Here is a 23,880-nt window from a genome sequence, read left to right on the forward strand (position 1 = left end):
GAAAATTGAGAGGGTTGTTAAGCAAGCGTTTCTGAGTTCAGAACTATAAGTTTTGTAAGGTTTTGTTTTGAAATGAGCTTATGGGAAGCATCAGAATGGCATGGGGGGTATTTTCAATTTAACATTGCAGAATGTGAAAAATCCACACTGGCTATAATATACAGCCATTCTCGTGGCTGTATAATGAGAGAGCCAGTGTGATGTACTGGTTAAGGTGTTGGACTATGACCTGGGAGGCCAGGGTTCAAATCCCCACATAGCCATGAAGCTCATTTTGGTGACCTTGGGCTAGTCACTGCCTCTCAGCCTCAGAGGGAGGCAATGGTAAACCCCCTCTGAATACTGCTTACTATAAAAACCCTATTCAAAGGGTTGCCCATAAGTCAGAATCGACTTGAAGGCAGTCCATATATATATATATATGAAGAATTTGTATCAGGCAGCATCAAGACCTTCACAGCCTGATCCTCCCGTTTGTACTTTTTACAAAGCCACTTCTCTATATCTCCCTGGGAGAGTCAGTGTAGCTTCTAGGAAAATAGGAGACAGCGTGGGCATCTTGGAACTCTGAAGAAAGGCTACATTATTTAAGCAATAAATTCTTAAAAATCATGGACCACTTTCACACATAATTATGCAAGCCACTCCAATGATTAAACAGTCAAGTGACAGGTATAATAATTTCTAACCTCTAGAACAAAGAGCAATCCTTCATTTTTATGGATAAAATTGATGGATTGCTTAACGCTTAGATATTCTCATGAACAGAAAATAAAAGAAGACCCTTTTTAAAAAAGTCATCACAGGCAATTCCAGTACATAGGAACTCCACTGCAAGTTCTTTAGAGCTATTTCACAGCCCAGTCTCCACATTTAGCACTGAATGCATCAAAATACAATCATCAAAGTCAGCAAGTCATGACAGTTGCAAGAACAAGTTTCTGACCTTGCTTTGGTGCTTAAAGAGTAGTCAGACATACAAACGTTAAGCAAGTGATGCTTTCCCCATCCCTGTATCTGCATGCCAAGAGAAAACTTACCAATTTCAGACTTTTGTAAAAAGCACAGGAGCAGTTTAAAGGTTTTAGGGAAAGGTAAACGAGAGGCAGGCAAGTACAACACATTTGCAAGTATTTCTAGCTACAAGCAAATAAAACCATGTTCTCTGTGTTTGGTCATACACATCCCTCCTTGATTACTATCTTCATCATCCATAACCCTGAAATAACTTCTAGTCAGCAGGTACTGGCTGCAGATCAGAAGCACTATTATTCTAAATCTCATTGAGATTGATGGAAGTAAATATGGGTTGTAAAAAAGTACACTTTGGCTGCAGTCTTGAAACCACGTATACTAGAACAGCTTCACTAGTTTTAAAATCATTTAATACTTCAGATTAAACAGTTGAGGGATTTGAATTTAATATGCTGTTTCACGCATGCCCATGTATAATCATTATTTTATGTTATAATCTTATACATGTCTACTCAGAAGGGTTATGTCCCATTAAATTCAATGGGGCTTACTTCCAGGTAAGTGGGCATAGGATTTTGGCTCTACGCTTTATGCAGAGGAACACCCACTAACAATGACTAGCTTGCACTATAGTGCTAATGTACCCATTTATTTCTTTAATTTATATCCTGCCCTTCCTCCCAGTAGGAGCCCAGGGCAGCAAGTAGGACTAGACTAGAAGCACCTGTACATCAGGAAAACCACCTACAGAAGGCAGGAGACAGTTGCCCCTATTCACTGTTCTTGAGACCACGTATAATTATTTTACCGTTTGAGGTATAAAGAGAGAACAAGTACTGTTAATATACGTTGCTATGTTGCAATTTAATAAAGCCAACAGCAAACCTTTTTAATATTGCTTCTCCAGCCTCTTATCCCTCCACCATTTTCATGAGCCACAATTCTTACAAAGTGACTACCTTTCAATTTTCTGTGGTAGCCAGTACACAACTGCATTCATGGGTTCATTAAGTACATAAGGAAGAGCTGGTTATTAAGAGAAAAACTCATTTGACGAATATAGTAACTTCAGCCTCTCTTCTTCTTCTACATGGGGAACCTGACAGCCCTCCAATATGAGCCTGTAGTACAATTTAAAAAGAAGCCTCACAAAAACACAGAGCAGCTCATCCAGTCCCTCATTAAAAAGGGGACTAATTAAGCCACCAAACAAAAGAAAAGGGCCAAGCAAAAGTGCAATTACCTCTGAGTGCCCTCCACCGAAGGAAAGTCTGCAAGAAGTGCATGCTCTTTTTTTTCAGTCCCAGAGCAGGAAGCAACATTACTCTGACCTGACACACTCCACTTCAACAACACTTGGTCACTTCAGCATCCCCCAGTTCAGTGCAGTGACAGTCCCCCAGACAACTTGGTCCAGCTCCAAAGAAGTGCACCTGATCCAATCAGCTAACCACCCCTATAAAATACTTACGCTCTTCCCTCTCCAACTCCCCAAACAAGCAATAAGCATGAATAATTACAGCTCTGCTTATTATACCCTACCAAGTTTGAGTCAGAAGGGGGGGAGGAAGCGACAATTAACTCTTTCTTAGAGAGGAGTTAAGCAGATTATGAAATATTACAGGTCAGTTTAGCTACTGCTGGGAATTGTTCCCCAGTGCCAAGACAAATAATTGTGTGTGTGTGGGGGAGGAATAAGGGCAAAGGCAAGTAACACCTAATTTAGATTAATATGCAGTTTCACATATTAATTACCAAATGTTGATTCAGTAGGCTTGGGGAAGGAGAAAATAGCTCAGGGCTCTATTATGCACAAGGATTCGCCACACAGTACATTACAAAACTATTGTAACATATACATATACAAAGGTAAGCCACACAGCAGCACCTCAGACTTTGGAAGACAAATCCACATACTTTTTATTTAAGGGATTGATGGGATGTGTTTTTCGCCAGTCGTTTGGCATACTGAATAGAACTATTCTTGCAAACATTTCATTACATACCCAGGTTACAGGCATTCATTTCATTTCATTTTTCATTTTATTAAATTTATATACCGCCCATAGCCGAAGCTCCCTGGGCGGTTCACAACAATCAGCATCAAAAATACAATAAAACATATATTTAAAACAGTTTTTAAAAGCTTAAAATTCAAATTTAAAACATAAACATTTTTACACATATTAAAATGCCTGGGGAAAGTGCATATCACCAAAGGATGTTGCCATGTAGATACAGTTTGAAGCATTTGCAAGGCTGATTCAACATGTCAAGAAAAAAAAGTTGGGTGAAATCAGCCATATACAAACACCTGACTACTAAGATATCCAACACTGAAATTTACTGTAATTTTTACTATTACAGTTTATGCAGATCAACAGAGTGCTCAGCTCTACAGCAAGGAATCTGCCTAGAACCCATTTTCAAGATATATAACAATACTGTAATACATACCTATATATTCCAACTCCATAGCACCCCATATTCCAATCCACACCATCCTTTGATATAGATAACTATAGAACATTAAAGAACAGACTCCTCTCAGTTGCACAAAACAGACATCCTTAAACTCCATAGCACCTTACAACACATACTATATCTTTTTAAAGCATTATCTTATCAACATTTTAAAAAGAGATTACTCACACAGATCAGTTAGATTATATTGCTTCTGCTTCTTATATTTATGGAGAAGAAATAATTTCAGCAGGTGTTGCTTATTATGTGGGGTGAAGAAAATGCTAATCGTGAAATTGATTCTTGAATATACTTATTTAAAGATACAAGAACGCTTTATGGCTAAGAGAATGTGACTAAATAGCTACTCTGTCCATTCTCAAGTTAACTTTGCTATAGAATGAAAGTATTACTCATATAGGTCTATAGAATACTGTAGACATCTCAAAGGTTGAAGGTGTTTGATTTTTTTAAATCTAAGATTTTTGGTTTATTAAGCACTGAAGTTTATAGGACTGTTCTGGAATCAGTGACCAAAGACCTCAATTCAAATGCTTATCCTTGAGTATATTTTCTTCAAATTTACTTCTGAGTAAATTTATTTACTCATATTTGTTGTTGCTGTCCTGGAATACAGCATTGTTTTAATATTACTAAAATATTCCTATTACTCGGGAACTTAAATGTGTACTGGAGATTGCTGATCTAATATATCTGGTCATCTAAAGTCATACAGCTTTGGATCCCCTCCCATTATTAGAAGATTTTTTTTAAAGCTATTGAATTTTTTATGAGTCCCCAAGCATTACAACATTAGTTTTTATGCAGCAAAGTCTTTCAGCACAACTCTAATTTTATTTATGAAGCCAAGGTACTCAGGGCAATCACACAACACAATAAAGCAAATTAAGATGCAATAAAATATTTAGACACTAAGTCAGGCAATTTCAAATTTCTCTAAGTAGGTCTTCAGGATGCAGTTGCACAGAACTGGTATTTTAAACCTCGCCTCATGATGCAAGTTGTAATTCAGCAACATCTGGAGAGCCAAAGGTTCTCCACAGCTGGAGTTGACCAATGGTTTGACTCAGCATAAGGTAGCTTCCTTTGTTCTCATGAGGATTGGGTTCCTATAGTTTTACCTAGGGCTTGTGCTGGGTTTGAAGGCGCCCTGAGCAAGGTGTACACCACTCCCCCCATGCAACACTGGTGGATCCTCCAACAGTCCCTTAAGCAAACTTACCAAGGGGCAGTAGGAGCAAGCAGCAGTGAGCAATTGTGAGAATGGATAGCAACAGTAGTATAGTTCCGGCTGCACAGTACTCTTCAACCGAGCTCTGAGAAGAGAAAGGTCAGGCTAGCACCTTCACTTTTCAGCACTGGGTGCTAAAATAAAATAAAAGTATGCAGGCATCAGCCACAGTGGGCTCTATGGACCCCCTGCATTCCCCAATAGTTTTACATTGTTGAATTGTTTGAATGTCTGTTTTATTGCTTTTATATGTTTTTAGCTTGCTATATTATTGATTTTAGTTGTGTTTTTAGACTGTTCTCCACTTAGAGATTTTTGAAATATTAAGTGGTTTATAATTACTTTCAAATAAACCCAATGTGCTGACACTGGGCATCATTCTACCAGTTGTGCAGAAGAGGAAAATTCAAGAAAATGTAACAGTTTGTAGCTTGTCATAGAGGGATGAGAAAGTTACAAGTAGGGTCGCCAGACTCAGGGCCTGAGAATGATTCTGTATCTTTAAGAGAAGAGAAAATTCAGCCAAGTACAGGTTTTCTTGCAACACTGAAATGGGAAAAACCACAAGGAAGGGAGAATTTCACCTTGTGGTTTTTCCCATTCCAGTGTTGCAAGAAAACCTGCACTTGGCTGAATTTTCTCTTCTCTTAAAGATACAGAATCATTCTCTGGCCCTGAGCCTGGCAACACTAGTTACAAGAGCATTGTCCTCCTTTACATTTACTCACCCTAACAGCAGAAATAGTTGCCAAATTCTCTGCCCAAGGCAGAGTAGCAAATGGTACCCACCCACTCCACCCAAGCCAAGGTAGGTAGTACTCAAGGCTAGTTAATTTATTTTGTACCTCAGGCAGAAAATCCCTGTCAGAAAAATACAGTTACATTTAAAACTCCCTGCCTATTGACATCAGGCAGGCACCTTTGCTGTATTCTTTTTGGCACCTGCTTAAAACATTTCTGTTTAGGCAAAGCTATCCAGACACACAAAGGCTGATCTGTTTTAATAACTTTTTAGTTTATAACTGTTTTAATCATTTCAAATGTTTTAATTACTTGTTTTAACTGTGCTTATTGATAATTTTAATGTTTTGTGTAAATTTATTAGTTTTATTTAATAATCAAGTGATATATACATTTTGTTAATTAATTAACAATTCCCTGCCCTTTCATAACACCCAAAATGAACTGCCTGAGGCAGCCACCTTGCTAATTTCCTAATGACAAGTCTATCCCTGCTACTGTGTTAAAGAGTCCTATCTAGGCCAAGGACCTAGTGGAAGATATAGGGCAGATCCCTGAACCTGAACTAACATTTGCAGGAAGGGATTCTGAGGAACTGAGACAAATAGTGGTAACGAGAGAGGAAGTTCTAAGCTTAATGGACAATATAAAAACTGACAAATCACCGGGCCTGGATGGCATCCACCCGAGAGTTCTCAAAGAACTCAAATGTGAAATTGCTGATCTGCTAACTAAAATATGTAACTTGTCCCTCGGGTCCTCCTCCGTGCCTGAGGACTGGAAAGTGGCAAATGTAACGCCAATCTTCAAAAAGGGATCCAGAGGGGATCCCGGAAATTACAGGCCAGTTAGCTTAACTTCTGTCCCTGGAAAACTGGTAGAAAGTATTATTAAAGCTAGATTAACTAAGCACATAGAAGAACAAGCCTTGCTGAAGCAGAGCCAGCATGGCTTCTGCAAGGGAAAGTCCTGTCTCAGTAACCTATTAGAATTCTTTGAGAGTGTCAACAAGCATATAGATAGAGGTGATCCAGTGGACATAGTGTACTTAGACTTTCAAAAAGCGTTTGACAAGGTACCTCACCAAAGGCTTCTGAGGAAGCTTAGCAGTCATGGAATAAGAGGAGAGGTCCTCTTGTGGATAAGAAATTGGTTAAGAAGCAGAAAGCAGAGAGTAGGAATAAACGGACAGTTCTCCCAATGGAGGGCTGTAGAAAGTGGAGTCCCTCAAGGATCGGTATTGGGACCTGTACTTTTCAACTTGTTCATTAATGACCTAGAATTAGGAGTGAGCAGTGAAGTGGCCAAGTTTGCTGACGACACTAAATTGTTCAGGGTTGTTAAAACAAAAAGGGATTGCGAAGAGCTCCAAAAAGACCTCTCCAAACTGAGTGAATGGGCAGAAAAATGGCAAATGCAATTCAATATAAACAAGTGTAAAATTATGCATATTGCAGCAAAAAATCTTAATTTCACATATACGCTCATGGGGTCTGAACTGGCGGTGACCGACCAGGAGAGAGACCTCGGGATTGTAGTGGACAGCACGATGAAAATGTCGACCCAGTGTGCGGCAGCTGTGAAAAAGGTATATTCCATGCTAGCGATAATTAGGAAAGGTATTGAAAATAAAACAGCCGATATCATAATGCCGTTGTATAAATCTATGGTGCGGCCGCATTTGGAATACTGTGTACAGTTCTGGTCGCCTCATCTCAAGAAGGATATTATAGAGTTGGAAAAGGTTCAGAAGAGGGCAACCAGAATGATCAAGGGGATGGAGCGACTCCCTTACGAGGAAAGGTTGCAGCATTTGGGGCTTTTTAGTTTAGAGAAAAGGCGGGTCAGAGGAGACATGATAGAAGTGTATAAAATTATGCATGGCATTGAGAAAGTGGATAGAGAAAAGTTCTTCTCCCTCTCTCATAATACTAGAACTCGTGGACATTCAAAGAAGCTGAATGTTGGAAGATTCAGGACAGACAAAAGGAAGTACTTCTTTACTCAGCGCATAGTTAAACTATGGAATTTGCTCCCACAAGATGCAGTAATGGCCACCAGCTTGGACGGCTTTAAAAGAAGATTAGACAAATTCATGGAGGACAGGGCTATCAATGGCTACTAGCCATGATGGCTGTGCTCTGCCACCCTAGTCAGAGGCAGCATGCTTCTGAAAACCAGTTGCCGGAAGCCTCAGGAGGGGAGAGTGTTCTTGCACTCGGGTCCTGCTTGCGGGCTTCCCCCAGGCACCTGGTTGGCCACTGTGAGAACAGGATGCTGGACTAGATGGGCCACTGGCCTGATCCAGCAGGCTCTTCTTATGTTCTTATGTTCTTAAAGCTACAAAGTGCTATACAGTACTGTTTAAAGAAAGATTTAACAGTCGGGGGCGGCTGATGTTTTTATGTATATCTCGAGAACCAGACCACCTAGAAACTTAGTTTTTTTAAAAAATTAAAGCTGAGAATCCGGGCCACCTAAGGGGCTAAACGGGCGCTGGGTGGCATGCAAAGAATCCGGGTAAAACCCGGCTAACCGGGCAATATGGCAACCCTAGCTGAAATACAACACTCATCATCCCTGGTCACTGGTTATGCTTGCTAGGGCTGATGGGAGTTGTAATTCAGCAACACTTGGAGGATCACAGGTTCCCCACCCTTACTTATTTATTTAATATACTGCTTCATATTTCAACAGAAATCTCTTAGTTTACAAATCCCAACAAAAAGGAATCAATGTAGGAAATACAATACAAATTCCATGTTCAAACCCAAGAATCCTACAATTATTACTAACCATAATAACAATTCCACATTTTAGGTAACATTCTTTAATAAATATCTCTAAAGAATAAACATTAAGTAAAACCAATAACTACAAAAACATCATTATGACATCACATGATTGGCAGGCAGGTGGTGGCACCCATCTGTCAAAATATCTTGCATTTACCATACATCTCCATGATTGAGGACTTAAAGGGGGAGGGGGAGACTTAGAAAAACCTCTTCCAAGTTTCCCTGCTCTTCCCTTTTTCATTCTTTTTAATTTGTGGGGAATGAAAAGGGAGACTTAGAGAATGCTTTAAGACAGTCCATGCTTTCCTGTTTCAGAAAACAGGGGCTACCTTAAAGCTTCTGCAAAAGCCTCTTTGACGTAGCTCACACATATAAGCTGCTTCAAAGGGTGTTTTTGCACTGGGCTTTTATTCCTGCTCAGCCAATGAGCAGGGATTAAACCCTGCTGCATTGGCTGCATGATCTTGTTTCCATCTGGGAACAGAATCACACAGCCAAGGCAGGATCAAGCCCTGTTCTCTCACTCCTCAGCTGACATCACTAGTGCACTAAAGAGTTGCACATGCCCTGCTTGCAGACTTCCCATAGGAGTCAAGTTGGGCACTGTGAAAATAGGAAGTTGGACTAGATGAGCCTTTGGTCTGATCCAGCAGGACTCTTCTTATGTTCTTAATAAACAAACCCCAGAAAACCTTAGTTCTGTCCTTGTGTGCGTGCGCACGAGCACGCACATGCACACACACACACACAATAAGAAGAGTCTGTTGGATCAGGCCAATGACACATGTAGTCCAGCCTCTTATTGTCATGGTGGCCAACCAGATACCTATGGGAAGGCCACAAGGAGGACTTAAGGCCAAGAGCACTCTCCTCCTGAGGTTTCCAGCAACTGATATTTGGAAGCATATTGCCTCTGACCATGGAGGCAAAGCATAGGCACATGGCTAGTAGCCATGGATAGCCTTATCCTTCATGAATTTGTCTAATCCTCTTTTAAAGCCATCCAAATGCTGACAAAGCTGCAAGGAAAAGATTACAACTATGTTAACTGAAAGCTCCTGAAGAAACATCTAAAGCAGGAAAAAGGGAAAGAACAATAACAATAATAACACCCTTCATCAATAGGTCCTAGGCTGGGTTGCAAAATCTAAAATACAATATTAAAAAGAATTAAAATACATTTTACAGTATAATAATTCTGACTTTTAGAAGGTTTCCTTTAAAAAAAGCTTTAATTTACTTCATAATGTCTAGGCACTTAGGCAGATCTACAGCATTTGTTTTAAACTCTCTGTTACTAATGAACAGAGCTAACCAAGATGCCATTAAAACTGTCTGTACACTTCAGAGCTGTACTGTCCAGTCTAACCTTTGTGATGTGCACTATTTGGATCTGACTGATTCCTCTTGGGTGCCTCAGAAAGTCCGAGAAAGGCCAGGAAAACCCAAAAAAGTGTAACATGAGCATCGAGAACTGGGAAGCTTTGGCCCATGAGCGTCCCAATTGGAGGTCGGCCATTATTTATTTGTTTGTTTGTTTGTTTGTTTCATTTATAAACCGCCCATAGCAAATAGCTCTCTGGGCGGTGTACAAAAAAAGTTAAAATACAAAAATACACAGTAAAATCAGATTACAAACAAAAAACACAAGCAACAAAACAAAATAATATGTTAAACAAAATATAAAAGTTTAAAAGTTATGAACATTAAACCTTAAAATGCCTGGGTGCATAGCCAGGTCTTATCAAAGGTTCTATGGACTTTGAAGAAGCACGAGTACAGGGCGAAAGGGACAAACGAGATAAGCAGAAGGCATGTCAACCAAATCCTCATCGTGACCATCTTCCATCTGGAAACCTATGTCCTCACTGTGGGAGGCTGTGTGGATCCAGAATTGGCCTCCACAGTCACTCACAGACCCACTGTTAAAGACCTTACCCTGGAAGGCAATCTTACTCGGCCACGAGTGATCACCAATGAATCAATTAATGAATTAAAGCTCAAATGAATGAAACCTAATGTGGATTCCAAGGTGGTCCCTTTAAAAACCTAATTTCTGAGCTCTCTACATTGCATTTCAAGACAGTATTAAGAGCTCACAGGAAAACATAAGAACTGTGAGTCTCAGCAGAAATGGGGGCTGCTATTATACCCCAGTATCGAGGGAAGAGGATTAAATAATTACAATAGGAAGAGAGTGTGTTAACAAACTGGATTAAACTGCATGAAAGATGGTAGAAATTTTCCCTCCTCTCACCTCTCCCTCATCTCAGATATACTGATAAGCCTCCTTTAAATAAACAGTTTATGAAAGTCCAGAGGATAAAATGCAAATTTTAAAAAAAATTATATGCAATAATACAACTTAAGTTTTCCAGTTGTGATTACTTCTGACAGTGGGACTAGCAGTAATATCTCATTCTCTAGTAAATGTCTACCTGTACAAAAAGTTAGAAGCAACAGTGAGTGATGCTGCTGTTAAGCATGGCTTGAGAGCTGACACCATTCTGTAGGTGGAATAAAAAGGAAACCCTGGATCTACACTTGCCTCATCCAGTGTGTCTCAGAATGGGAAAGGCAAATGGCTAATACACAAAGGCTATTTTTTTAACATGCTGTTATATACAGAAGTTGCTACTACAATTGGATGCTTGTGAATTTTTAGATGTGCATCAACTCTGAAGCTCACCAGATGCCCTAGGAAACTTTCTTAATGCTAGAAGGTGGTGAATTATGATTTAATCGTGAAATTTTCAGGACTGGCTTCCATATCCAAACAGTCAGTTCACAGTGGTTTCAAACCCTAGACCACTCACATCTCATTGAGTCACTGATTAGCAACTTCTCAACTGGAAAAAACTTTTTGGTGACAGTTCTAAATTGGTGCATGATGTTTTAGTGCATGCATGCTCTTGCACATCAACTAAGGGAATGTAGTGTGGGGGTAGTAACCAGCAGTGCTTAAGCAACTGTGTGACACTCCTGTTTATTATGTGTAATCAGTTCCAATGTCCTGGCACCCAATTGGCTGCTGAAATGTGGAAGTCAGAAGCTATTTATTTATTTATTATTTTATTTATATCCCGCCCTTCCTCCCAGCAGGAGCACTAAAAACACTATAAGCTATAATGGCATTGGTGGTGGTTGTCTGACACATCAGACAGGAAGTGGCTGCCATCTTAGAGAAGGCACTTGTTCCAGTAGCTCACTTCTTCCACTACCCTAATCTCTTCCTCTCCAAGTAGAAGTGGAGCTTGATGCTCGTAAAGAAGAGCATGAGTTCTTGGTAGAAGCAAGAATCTTTGGGTCGGTGGTTGGACTTGGTGAATGAAACACTGAGACTTGGAAACACACATCCACACAGAGCAAAGAGAGCAATAAGACTAGACAAAAAATAAGCTCTTGGGAAATAAAGACAATTTCTCATTAAGTCCAAGCAAATTAAATTAATCAGGTTCTGAGCATGTACCAACAGTGTCTACTGACCCTACCAGCCTGATCAGAATATACCTTGTTATTAATTAAGAATGGAGAAAGAATGTCAAGGTAAGAATAACCAACTTGTATAAAAGCATATTAGAAGCAATGGGAATTTGTATCAAGAGCCTGTTATTTACAAACCATCAGCATCTCTATGTATAACCTTTTAAGAACATGAGATAATCATATATTCAGACCTGAGCAAAATCTCAAAAAGAAAGAAAACATTTAATGTACAAAGACAGCTTTTGTTTCTAATGCTTACCCTCAGCCAGCCACCCCTTTTAACTGAGCTGTCTTACTTATGTCCTTCCTAAGCTTAACATGCACCTGGAAACATACCACTCCCTGTCAAGTCTAGGGCACCTCTCATTTAGAAGACTGAATATTCCAGTACTTCTGATCCACTGGTACTGTAACACCTGGATCAGAGGCTTCAACCATTTTACACATGGCTAATAGACCCCAATAGAGGGGCAAACAGCTGTATTTTCACTGTAGAAAGGTGAGTAGGAAGGAATTTGCTTTCTCTCTTGTGGGTACTTATTTATTTATTTATTATTTTATTTAAATCCCGCCCTTCCTCCCAGCAGGAGCCCAGGGCGGCAAACAAAAGCACTAAAAATACTTTAAAACATCATAAAAACAGACTTTAATAATAATAATAATAATAATAATAATAATAATAATAATAATAATAAAATTTAATTTATGTGTCGCCTATCTGGCCGATGGCCACTCTAGGCAATTTACATGTAAACAGTTAAAACACAATGCGATAAAATACATTAATACAATATATAAACAATACAGCAGCAACAACAATACTAATGCAGGGTAAGAGGCATTTCAGTCATAGAAGTTAACCCTCCCCGGAAATCCCAAAGGCCTGTTGAAAGAACCAGGTCTTTAAGGCTTTACGAAATACATTTAGGGAAGAGGCGTGCCGTAGATGTTGTGGGAGGGAGTTCCAGAGGGTGGGGGCCGTTTAAAACAAAACATCTTTAAAAACATTTTTAAAAAGCTTTCAATACATCTTTAAAAAAAGGTTAAAACATATTGTGGTTGTTTTTTAAGGTTTACAAACATATTAAAAAGCAATTCTAACACAGACGCAGACTGGGATAAGGTCTCAACTTAAAAGGCTTGTTGAAAGAGGAAGGTCTTTAATAGGCGACGAAAAGATAACACAGATGGTGCCTGTCTAATATTTAAGGAGAGGGAATTTCACAGGGTAGGTGCCGCCACACTAAAGGTCCGTTTCCTGTGCTGTGTGGTACGAACCTCCTGATAAGATGGTATCTGCAAGGGGCCCTCACCTGCAGGGGGTAGTGATCCACTGGGTATATAAGGAATAAGACGATCTTTCACATATCCTCGTCCCAAGCTGTATAGAGCTTTGTACACCAAGACTGGAACCTTGAACTAATTATGTGGCTTGTTTTTCAATACCTGGCAGTGGTGTGGTCTGTGCTACATTTGAGTAAATTGACCTAAAAGATCAATGTTGTCATTTATAGTTAAGTTATGTTTCTGATGTGAAGTTACAACCTGTGGCTGCTTCCATGTTTTGAGGCATGGCATGTGACAAATGGAGAGTGTTCTCAGTGGTGGCTCGTTTTTGGAATGCCTTCCCCGCGGACATTAGCGTGGCACTTACGTTGATGCTATTTAGGTGCCAGATAAAGCCTTTTCATATTTCCAGATTTTTAAATGAATTTTTACCATTCAGATCTTTTCAATTTTAAACACTGAACAGGTCTGCTGCTCCATAGTTTTGATGGATTTTTGATGCTGTTTAATATATATTTTTCTTATGTCTTAATATTGTTTGCTTTTTTATATCTAATTAACATCTGGAGTTGAAGCTGTGAATATCTGGAGTTGAAGGTGTGGGACGTAAATCTTCTACTAAGTCAATCAATAAACAAAGAATATTCTTTTTACCCATAATTTTTTTGAGATTTTCTGCCATAAACCCTCATTCTTGTAGACTAGTGAAATCAGGAGGGCTAAGTTCCAAGGAAATATGTTTAGGGTTGTGCTGTTGTCTACAGCCTTTGTGCTGCACTATTGTAGTATTTTATTTTGATTTTTCTGAGCACAGCCCCCTCCCCCAAATATTTAAATGAGGTCATGTCCCTTATGGCAAATCATTTACATTGCAAACTCCCCCGCTTCTCTGATTTACTTTCAAGCCTACCAATCTGTTTGCATAATTTGGAGCTTTTGAGAAAAGGAAAGAGTGTGAGTGTGTGTGAGTGTGTGTGTGTGTGTGTGTGTGTGCACGCGCCTGTAGCCCTCCTAAGCCTTCACACAGCTGGCAGTTGAGAAGTCTCCAGTACAGCAAAGGTTCAACTGAAATGGAAATTGTTTCTCTTTGAAAATAGGGAATTACGTTCCAAAAGAGACTCAGTGTGGCTAAATTAGGCCCCAAAGTGCCAGAGAGGGAACTGAACACTTCAGTCTAAATAACAGCCAATGGTAAATGGCATTTGATGTGTTGATTCTAGGGAATGGAAAAGTAAAAGACTGGATGCATACTGCTGTCTGGAGGAAGTGAGAAGGACTTGTATAAATGCATTCGTTCCAACTGTATTGAGAGATAAAACACCTTAACGTCTATGCCAGCAATGGTAGTCCTGCAAGTAGGATCCTCAAATGCAGTGAGCCAATGATATTTTGATATATGCAGTTTTTTTTTCTAAAGTAGGGTGTCTATCATCATAAGAACATAAGAACACAGTGCCATCAGTAAATATGTTACTTCAAAAGCTACCTCCTGTTAATACTTTTATGTATCAGCTTCCTGCACAATCCCTGTTCAAGTGCTACTACCGTCAGGGCTCTGGCGTGTAATTGAAGTAACCTGAGTCCTGGGGCTAGCAGTAAATATATTTTCCCCAGAAATTTACGAATTTTGCGTAAGTGAAAAATGTAAGACTAACCATCCCAATAAGTTGGACCCAAAGACTGACAGACAAGAGTACAATCCCACTGTCTGTGTTTAAGCATCAATACATAAAAAAGCTGGATTCCTAGCAGCCCTATAGCTGGGGGGAGGCAAATAGGTGCAACCCCCCCCCCCCGAGCTGTGCTTTGCCCTACCAGGATAGTTTTGGGGAAAATGTCTTTCTAATTTGTGACTTGACAGACAATGGCAGCCTCCATTTAAAGAATGACAGCTTGTTTTAAAAACAGGAGCAAATTAAGAATAGGACCATCTGAAAAATTCAGTGAATATGGCAGGGCAAGTGCAAAACAAAAGCCTCATCTAGAAGAGCCTCCAAAAGTCTGCTCACTGAAGACTTTCCCTGATTGAGGATGGATTTTTCATTATTACAATCACTCTATAATTACTTAAGCAATCCTGAAAAAAACAGCCCATATAGTAACATGACCCTTGAAGAGTTAAATATTTGTATTATGGGCTAGAGTTAGCCCCCAACCCCTTAGACTTTCCTTTGCTCTGCTTTTCAGTTTGTTTCAGTTTCAGTTGTGTTCCCTACCCAGACAACAATAAAGAAGCATGCTTGTTTGCCTGCAGTAAGAAGTAAGAGTTTGTTTATCCTGCAGCTCTTATTAAGAGTAGAGCACAATTGGGTGCTTATTGCTAAAGGGTGAAATAAAGAGATAACTTAAATAAATAAACTCCCACATCAAACTGCTGAGGGAGAAGAGTTATGTCATAGGCAGGGGTGCATCTGCCTTCCAAATCACTTGGCTGGGAAGAATCTGGCTCTCAGGCTCAAGGCCATTTACAGAGCAGGTGGTGGATCTATATCTGATGGCTATTTTCAATGGCACCCACACAACTGAATTGTACCACTGAGTTACACAAACACACCCATTCACATATTTAATTTTAAGGATTCAATCGTAGTCAAGTGAGAAGAAATTAAGTAATATATATCAATTTATTTATAACTAATTATCTAATATAACAAATACAGATCCTCCCTCAATAACTTTACAGAAACCAGGACAATTGGCACACTATTGTATTATTTGCTAGGGATAAAAGCTCTGTCCTATTCTACTGCTCCCTAATTTCCTGCTTGCAGAAATTAGTAGGAATCCAACTGTAGATCTGTATGGGTTCCTTAGGTCAAAGCAGTTTACTTTCAGCATAGCCTGATTAAAAGAGAAGAAAGTGAGGTTGTTTTCAAGATATGAATGAAATTATTAAGAAAATCATCAAAGGGTAAAAGAAAAAGTTTTCTGTTGTTCCAGCAAATAAGGGTTTTGCTTCACAAAAGAAAACATATTCATAACATTCATATTTAACTCAGTTGTATTTTGCAATTTTCTCATATTTATGGATGCTTGCAATTATCAACATTAGATCAAAGGAATAAAAATAAATCTATTCACTCTGCTTTTCCTTTCAGGAATAAATTCATCAAAATAAAAAATTGTGGCTCCTAGTAATAGTTCTGAATAGTATCCTTGGGTGGTGGGGTTCTTGTTGCAGTACTGAAAAAGACAAGAACCGTGAGGGCTGCAAGTCCAGCACCCTTCGGGGAAGGTGATTCCTCCAGCCTGGGTTCTCCATTATCTGGATTATATTGTATTTATTTCTATCCCACCCTTCCTATAGGAGCTAAGGGCAGTGTATTTGGTTCTCCCCCTTCACTCAAATAAAAACCCAGTGAGTAGAGTAGCCTGAGAGGTAGTGTTGGGCCCAAGAACACGTGAGTTTTGTGGCAGAGTGAGAATTTGAAGCTGGAACTTCCTGATGCTAGTACTCTAAGAAATGCACAAAACAAGGTTGTATTCAGTGTAGTGCTAAGGTGAACATTCCGTCAGCACAAGGATTTCTCCTTGCACACTGGAACATTCTCCCCTTCTCCTCTGTTCTGAGTGCTCTTCTGTTCTGAGGACACCTCCTAAATCTGTTCTGGGGTTTTCCCAATCCTCTGGAGCAGACTTGGGGATGGTGCAGGGCATGTGCAGGGGAGGGGGGGAATCCTGTTGTGCTAGCAGTAATCCATGTGATAGTACTATTATTTAGTTTAATATCACCCTGACTGTCCACAAAAGTGTGAAGCTCTGTCTTGTGTGTGTATGCACTGTTAAGAGAATGATACTCTTATTCAGAGAAAGAAGGAGGAAAGAATTCTGAGGACATTCTATCATGACCTTGTCCACCATTCTCTGGATTCCCTTGAGAGCAACCTTGAGCCGGAGATCATCCCTCCTGAAATCTCACAGCACCCAGACTCTGAGGCAGACTCAGAGGAGAGAATGGACTTGTACTGAAGAGCATGCTCTGAAGCTAGAGTTTTATGAGCCCTGTTGGATAGGGGTTGGCCCTTGGGGTTCAGCTAACCAAGTGCTTTCACAAAACTCAGTCTGCCAGTCTGTTACTGACATTTTTTAATTTTGTTTTGCATTGTTATTTTAATGCTGTTGCTTTAGTCAATTGTGTGTGTGTGCGTGCACTTACGGTTTTATTTTGTATTTGTATTTTCATGTGCTGATGTTTTTATTTTGTAAAATGTCAGGTTTGTAATTGCAAACTCTAGTGATGTTTGATGTCCTCAGGTTGTGTCTGTTGCATCATCAACTGACAGGGCTCTAGGAAAGCAGACCATTTTATGTGGTTGGTGGGCATTAACTGTAAAATATAAAGCCATCACCAATTCCTAGCAGATTGAAACATCCAGATCTTTAATGCCCATTTAAAAATATTCAGACCTACCTCCTGTGAAAGGACATACGTCTCATGGAAGGGCATTCTATGAGGCCACAACAGAAAAGGCCCTATCTCTCATGACCCCCAATCTGAAAGATCTTACCTATGGATATGCAAGCAAGACCCCCATGATCTCTCTTAGGCCTTGGGCAAGTTCATACAGATACAATCAGTCTTTAAAATAACCTGATCCCAAGTTGTTTAGGGTTTTAAAGGTAATATAGCCAGCACTTTAAACTGAGAATGGAAATGCACTGGACACCAGTGCACCTGGTACAGAATGGGTGTTATATATTCTTATTTCCTAGACCTTACAAGCAATGGGGCAGCTGCATTCTGTACCAGCTGAAACCACCCTTTAACATAAGCCCTTGTTGGTGGTGCCACCTCCAGTTGGCATTGACCCATGACAGAGCCTTTTCGGTGTTGTTTCCCCATTTAGGGAATGACTTCCCTGTGAGGTGCATCTGTCCACCTCATTATTGGCTTTCAGAAGAAATTTAAAAATATTCCTGTTACCCAGGCAGTTGATGGCTGAAAGATACTGGCATGGCAACCTTGACATTAGCAGCTGTGGTGTTTGTAGATGTTTGAGGTGGTTTTCAATTGTTTGTAATTAACTGCTAGAATCAATGAGGGGAAAAGCACTGCCAGTTTGAAATACACACAGACAAACACACACATGTTCTTTGATATATTGCTGGCAGAGAGGAAAGGTTGAAGCATTGTGATGGTGTACAACAATCTCTCTTTGAAGATGGTAGTCTCCGGTCTGCTGTCAGTGTGGAAGTCCCTACGTAGTTCACAGGCTGGATCATACATACCTATCACTCAAAAGCACCCCTATATCTGGAAGCAACCTAAGTCTTCTCTGTGAATCAGATTGACATGAAAAGTAATGAATGACAGAGATCATGTACAGCCCTAAACAAAAATACCAGAAAGGGATACTCCCTTCACGTTCTGCTAATGGACTTCCCAGAAAAATCTAGTTGACCACTAGACTAATGCAGCAAAATTCTTCTTATGTGTGAGCATACCAATTAAAAGCTTAAGCTTTGCCCTATCAGGCCCTGTGGGGCTCCATCTAGGAGCCCTGTGGATCAAGGGCTGGGACCCACTACAACCAAGGTTGCTGGCTGGTGGAGGAGTTTTGCATAGCAGACTATTCTTCTTCTGGCCTGGAAAGGTAAGTGATGATCAAGGGCCAATTGGGTACTACTGAGGAATATAACTATTTGATGTTTTCCCTCAGTTTGGACAAACTGTTGGTCTTCCCACTTTACCTCCATCCTATATTGCCATCTTATTAGGCTGCAACCTGTTTCTGTGGTACCTCTCTGCCCCTATATTGAACACTTGACACCATTTTACTTACCCCAGTTTCTCCTCCCTTCCTGCTCTGATTATTTCCAATGATATATGACAACTTTGGTGTCTGCCACTCCCATTTTCCACACACACTAGACAGTCTTGGACAACTGGAACAGGTTCAGAGGAGGGCAACAAGGATGATCAGGGAACTGGAAACAAAACCCCATGAGGAGAGACTGAAAGAATTGGGCGTGCTTAGCCTTGAGAAGAGAAGACTGAGGGGAGATATGATAGCATTCTTCAAGTACTTGAAAGGTTGTCACACAGAGGAGGGCCAGGATCTCTTCTCAATCATCCGAGTGCAAGACACAGAATCATGGTCTCAAGTTACAGGAAGCCAGATTTCAGCTGAACATCAGGAAAAAGATCTTAACTATTAGAGTGATACAGTAATGAGACCAATTACCTAGGGAGGTGGTGGGCTCTCCAAAACTAGAGGCATTCAAGAGGTAGCTGGATAGCCACCTGTTGGGGATGCTTTATTTTATTTTATTTATTTATTTATTCAGCTTATATCCCGCCCGACTAGCAAACAGCTCTCTGGGCGGCAAACATAGCAACATATACAATAATAAAATTACAAAGTCAGTATAACAAATATAAAATATACACCATCTAAAATAGAAATTACAGCATTTACATAAATAACTTAAATTAAAATGCCTCAGAGAAGAGAAAGGTTTTAACCTGGCGCCGAAAGGATAAAGGATAATAGTGTCGGCGCCAGGCGTACCTCCTCGGGGAGACTATTCCACAATTCGGGGGCTTTAACTTGGATTCCTGCACTGAGCAAGGAGTTGGACTCGATGGCCTGATAGGCCCCTTCCAAATCTACTATTCTATGATCCTTTAATTCTATGCACTACTTTTAGAAACCACATAAAAAATCCTAACAGGCAGAGACACAAGGAATCTTAGAGAGTACCTATAGTGGTTTTTTAAAAAAAACAAACCCACAAAACATGTCATTCAAATACACACTGATTTTTATAGTATTCCAAATGTTGCTGGCTTTTCATAATTATTCTGTGAAGCATAATAGCATAAAAAGTAGGTTAAAATAACCCTTGGGATAATTTGTGAAATCAAAAAGAAAAAGTTCTAATGTTGGAATTTTGGATTGAGATGAAATGCAAACTCAGCCTGTCAGAGCTCAAATGTGGGACATGAATTTTTAAAATACATGATTGTAGAGAGACAGCAAAACATGGCAAAATGCTGGGCTACGTGGACCACAATCCATTGAACAAGTGGCTTACAAACCTGAAATGCTGTAAGAGAAACAGAATGAACATAACCCTTTAGGGAATCCTGAGAAAGAATTCATGTTGGTTAATGGACTGAAGACATTCACTATCCAGACAAGAGACTGCCTTAATTAAAATATATTTGAAATTTGCCAGTCCTGCAGACTTCAAGGGCAAAATCCAAATCCATTTCCCCCCAAAATTAGTGGCAGCTGATTTTGACCACCCAAACTTCTAATGGAAATCCATGAAGCTGACTGTGTGACCTCAGGCCAGTCACTATATTTCAGCCTATCCTTACAGGGAGAATAAAATGGGGTGGGAAAATCACATATGCCACCTGCAATGTCTTGGAGGAAATGCAGGATATAAATGTAATAAATAAATAAAAATGCTGGTTAGGACTAAGGAAAGAAGATGAGGAAGTGGTTAAGTCCCGTATGTTGCAGCCCATACAGAACAGAAACCGGCTTCCTGGTCTCTTCAACAACCCCATATAAGGTACCAGAGATGTTCAGACACCTGGATTTTTGCATCGCTATATTGTCAAGTTGGAAGATTGCACAAGTGTTTATACTGCAACAACTATGTATGTTTGGAAGCTGTTGCACATGCTTTGCAATTCCCAGGGTCCCTCAGTATGCTCAAAAGAAGAGATTTTCTTTTCATAATACCGTATGTTAGATGCAAGGCTTAAAAGGCGGGGAAGTCTAGGAGAGTGTTATTATTATCCAATACAAGTAGCACTGTAACCAGCCACCAACAGAGCTTTGGAATTAATTAGTAAACATTCCTAAATTTAGTCACAACTAGACATTTTGTTTTGCTCTGTGCTTGTGCTTCTCTCTTTCAATGACATTTCCCTTGCCAAGCTCAAAGAAGGCAGAATACAGGCTGCAGTATTGCATCTGTAGTCATAATTAAATCCAGGCCTCTTATCAATCTACTTTTCTTTCTTTCTAGGAGTCAAGTTCAGTCCAACTGTATACTGAAATTTTTATCAAATGCTTGTATGGGTCAAGACTATTGTCAGACTCCAACTTTCACAACAAAATCGTTATAAAATGCAGCCTTCTAAATTATGAGTTGATTCAGACTTTGTTTTTGTGTGTGTGTTCATGTACATGGCCATTTTCTATTGGTGAAAAGCTGCAGGTGCCAATAAGGTCAGCTTCTCACATTACATTTTAAAAATCAAAGGGCAGTCTTGCCAGTTACATCCATACCTAACTTTGCATGAAAATATGTTGCTGCTGTTGTTGTTGCATCCAAAGCTAAAGTTACAGGTAAATATGCTGTTGTTAGTAGCAGCAGTAGTAACGTTTATATAGGTCATCCAGTAACATCCAGTCTTTACTACAGTGGCTTCCCATTTGTGGAGTACACTCCTCAGTGAGGTCTGCCTGGCACTTTCATTAACATATTTTCAGCACCAGGTAAATACTTATCTTTTTCCCAGTCATTTGATAGACTAAGGCTGTAATCCAGTACACATTTACCTGGGAGTAAGTCCCATTGAACCCAGTGGAGCTTACATCTGAGTAGACATACTGGATTGCAGCCTAAGATGATGATGTTTGTCTTAGTGTGCAGCCAAAGCTTTCTGTGGCTGTACACGGTGGTGGTGATTATTTTATTATTTTGTTTTAATGTATGATATATTTATTTTGGTTTTTAACAATGTTATAAGTCACTTGAAGGCCTTCAGGTAACAAGCAACTAATACATCTAATATTTTAGTAGCAGTAGTAGCATTTGCTTAAATCCACAATTCAGGTTTCTGGTAGCATCTAAACTTTCAGCTTCTTCCTATGGTGAACTGACTGGAGGACCTCTTCACCATGATCAAGAAGCCATCCCAGACAGAGAACATGCAGGTACTACAATTAGTGGCGTTATATACATTAGTTCTCAGAGAGAAGACCCTCCTTTCTTCAAGTAATATTGAACAATGCAATAATATAATGTGTGATGTTGAGTGTTTTATAAAACTGTTACTGCTGTATTTCAGACTGCAGCGATTGGTAATAGTGATGGACTACTATAGGCTACTATAGTGACAATGTCCAATGACAGTGGTTCCCAAAGTCCCCCCTCCATGGACCACTTGAAAATTGCTGGTGGTATTGGTGGACCACTTAATGATTTTTCTGCTTGTTGCAACAATTGTAATGTGTTGTGCTAGATGCTATATCACATTAAATTATATCTTCTTAAAGTTGTTATATTGTTTTTTATTGTATTATAATTTGCATCCCATGGAATTCACACAACATAAGAAATAAAAGAAGCAATACAATATAATTAAAATCAATATGAATATATAATGCGGACATGTCACAAACCACCTGAATAAAGCTTAGAGACGTAAGCTTGGTGGTCCATGGACAACAGTTTGGGAACTCCTATCCTATGAAAATTGAGAAGAGGACAAAATGGTGTTCTGCCTACGAACCCATCTCTAGAGGAGTTTAGAGTAGGGATACCATCCATAGAATTGCCACCACAAAACATCCCATTGCACATCCTCTTGCTAGAGCTGAGCAACAACTGAAGAGGTGGTGGTTGGGTGAAATTCAGTAGGCACCTTCCTTCTGTTTTAACTTTCATGCACCTGCTGAAAACCATCCTGTTCCACCAGGCTTATGCAAGCAATTTAAAAAATGCTTTTTTTGCAACAGTTGACCTTTGTTTTTACTGTATTTTTAATATTTTTATTTTGTGGTGTTTGTTTTTTAACATGTTGTAAACCACTTTGATGTTTTTAATGAAATAGTGGAATAGAAATATTTTTAGAAATAAATAAATTAAGAGCAAAGAATGTGTCTCTTCTCTCACCGCTGTATACTTCCAAGTGGACTAATAATGTGTTGTCCCAACACTAGCAATGTTTTTGTCTGCACAGATCGCCAGAGGCCTCAGCACAGGAGCAATGTTTACATAGGAGGGTGGCTGCTCCTTGATTGCTTTTTTAGTGATAGTGGTGGTGAGGTACACCAAAATGTTCAACATCCATGGCTCTTAAAGAAATTCAGACTTCCGTTGATAAGAAAGGGGGGGCATAGCTGAGTGGAATGAGGGGCCTACACCTTTATAACATGTGTTTGCCCCTCTTTACACGTGTTCATAACCTTACGGCAGAGGTGGGGAACTGGATCTGGCCAGTGGGCTTCATTCTTTTCCTTCCACCCCCACAGGCCAAGTTTGGCAGGTGGGCAGGGCCAACCACCTGTCACTCACTTGACATTACAATGGCAGCACGTTACCCATTTTTTGCCTGCGTGGTTTGAAATCAAACCATGTGGGCAAAGGCACAGCACTTTGCCAGCCTCTATGATAAGCCAATTGTCAGGATTTGCAAAGCACCATGCATAGCACATTTAAGAACTCCAGTAAGATATGCTACATTCATGGTGGGTTTTCCATCTGTGAGAATGAGAACACACACACACATCACTGAGCATGAAGAAATCTCGGCATCTTCTGACCGAGGTGTTTCATCAGCTCCTACAGGGCTAACCCAGATCTCTATGCTAATACTGCAGGAAGCTTGTCAACTCACCTCTCTGTTTGCATTCATTTGTAGCTTTAAAGCTTACACATGTTCTATTTAACAATGTAGGATCTCTGTCCTATTCCCTAATTTGTTTCACTTGAGCAGATTGAGAACAATAAGAAAAAACTAGAGTTCAGGTCATCTTGAAAATGAAATGGACTGCCTTCAAGTCGATTCCAACTTATGGTGACCCTATGAATAGGGTTTTCATGGTAAGCAGTATTCAGAGGGGGTTTACCATTGCCTTTCTCTGAGGCTGAGAGGCAGTGACTAGCCCAAGATCATCCAGTGAGCTT

At 39.8% G+C, this 23,880-nt stretch overlaps 1 protein-coding gene across 6 annotated transcripts in view; it reads right to left on the bottom strand.

Annotated features, from left to right (window-relative positions):
* The window catches only part of GRIP2 (glutamate receptor interacting protein 2), a 323,541-nt gene that overhangs the window by 260,902 nt on the left and 38,759 nt on the right, over positions 1–23,880 (bottom strand). The window contains exon 1 of one of the 6 annotated variants that reach the window (XM_061618435.1): positions 3,433–3,617. The exons of the other annotated variants lie outside the window; for them this stretch is intronic. Coding sequence (XP_061474419.1) covers positions 3,433–3,556 — 124 coding nt within the window. The 5' untranslated portion in view covers positions 3,557–3,617. Of the gene's footprint in view, positions 1–3,432; positions 3,618–23,880 lie in introns of those variants that run through there. 6 annotated transcript variants of the gene reach the window in all.

This window comes from Rhineura floridana, chromosome 3 (genome assembly GCF_030035675.1).
Source record: "Rhineura floridana isolate rRhiFlo1 chromosome 3, rRhiFlo1.hap2, whole genome shotgun sequence".
In the NCBI taxonomy this organism is placed as follows: Eukaryota; Metazoa; Chordata; class Lepidosauria; order Squamata; family Rhineuridae; genus Rhineura; species Rhineura floridana.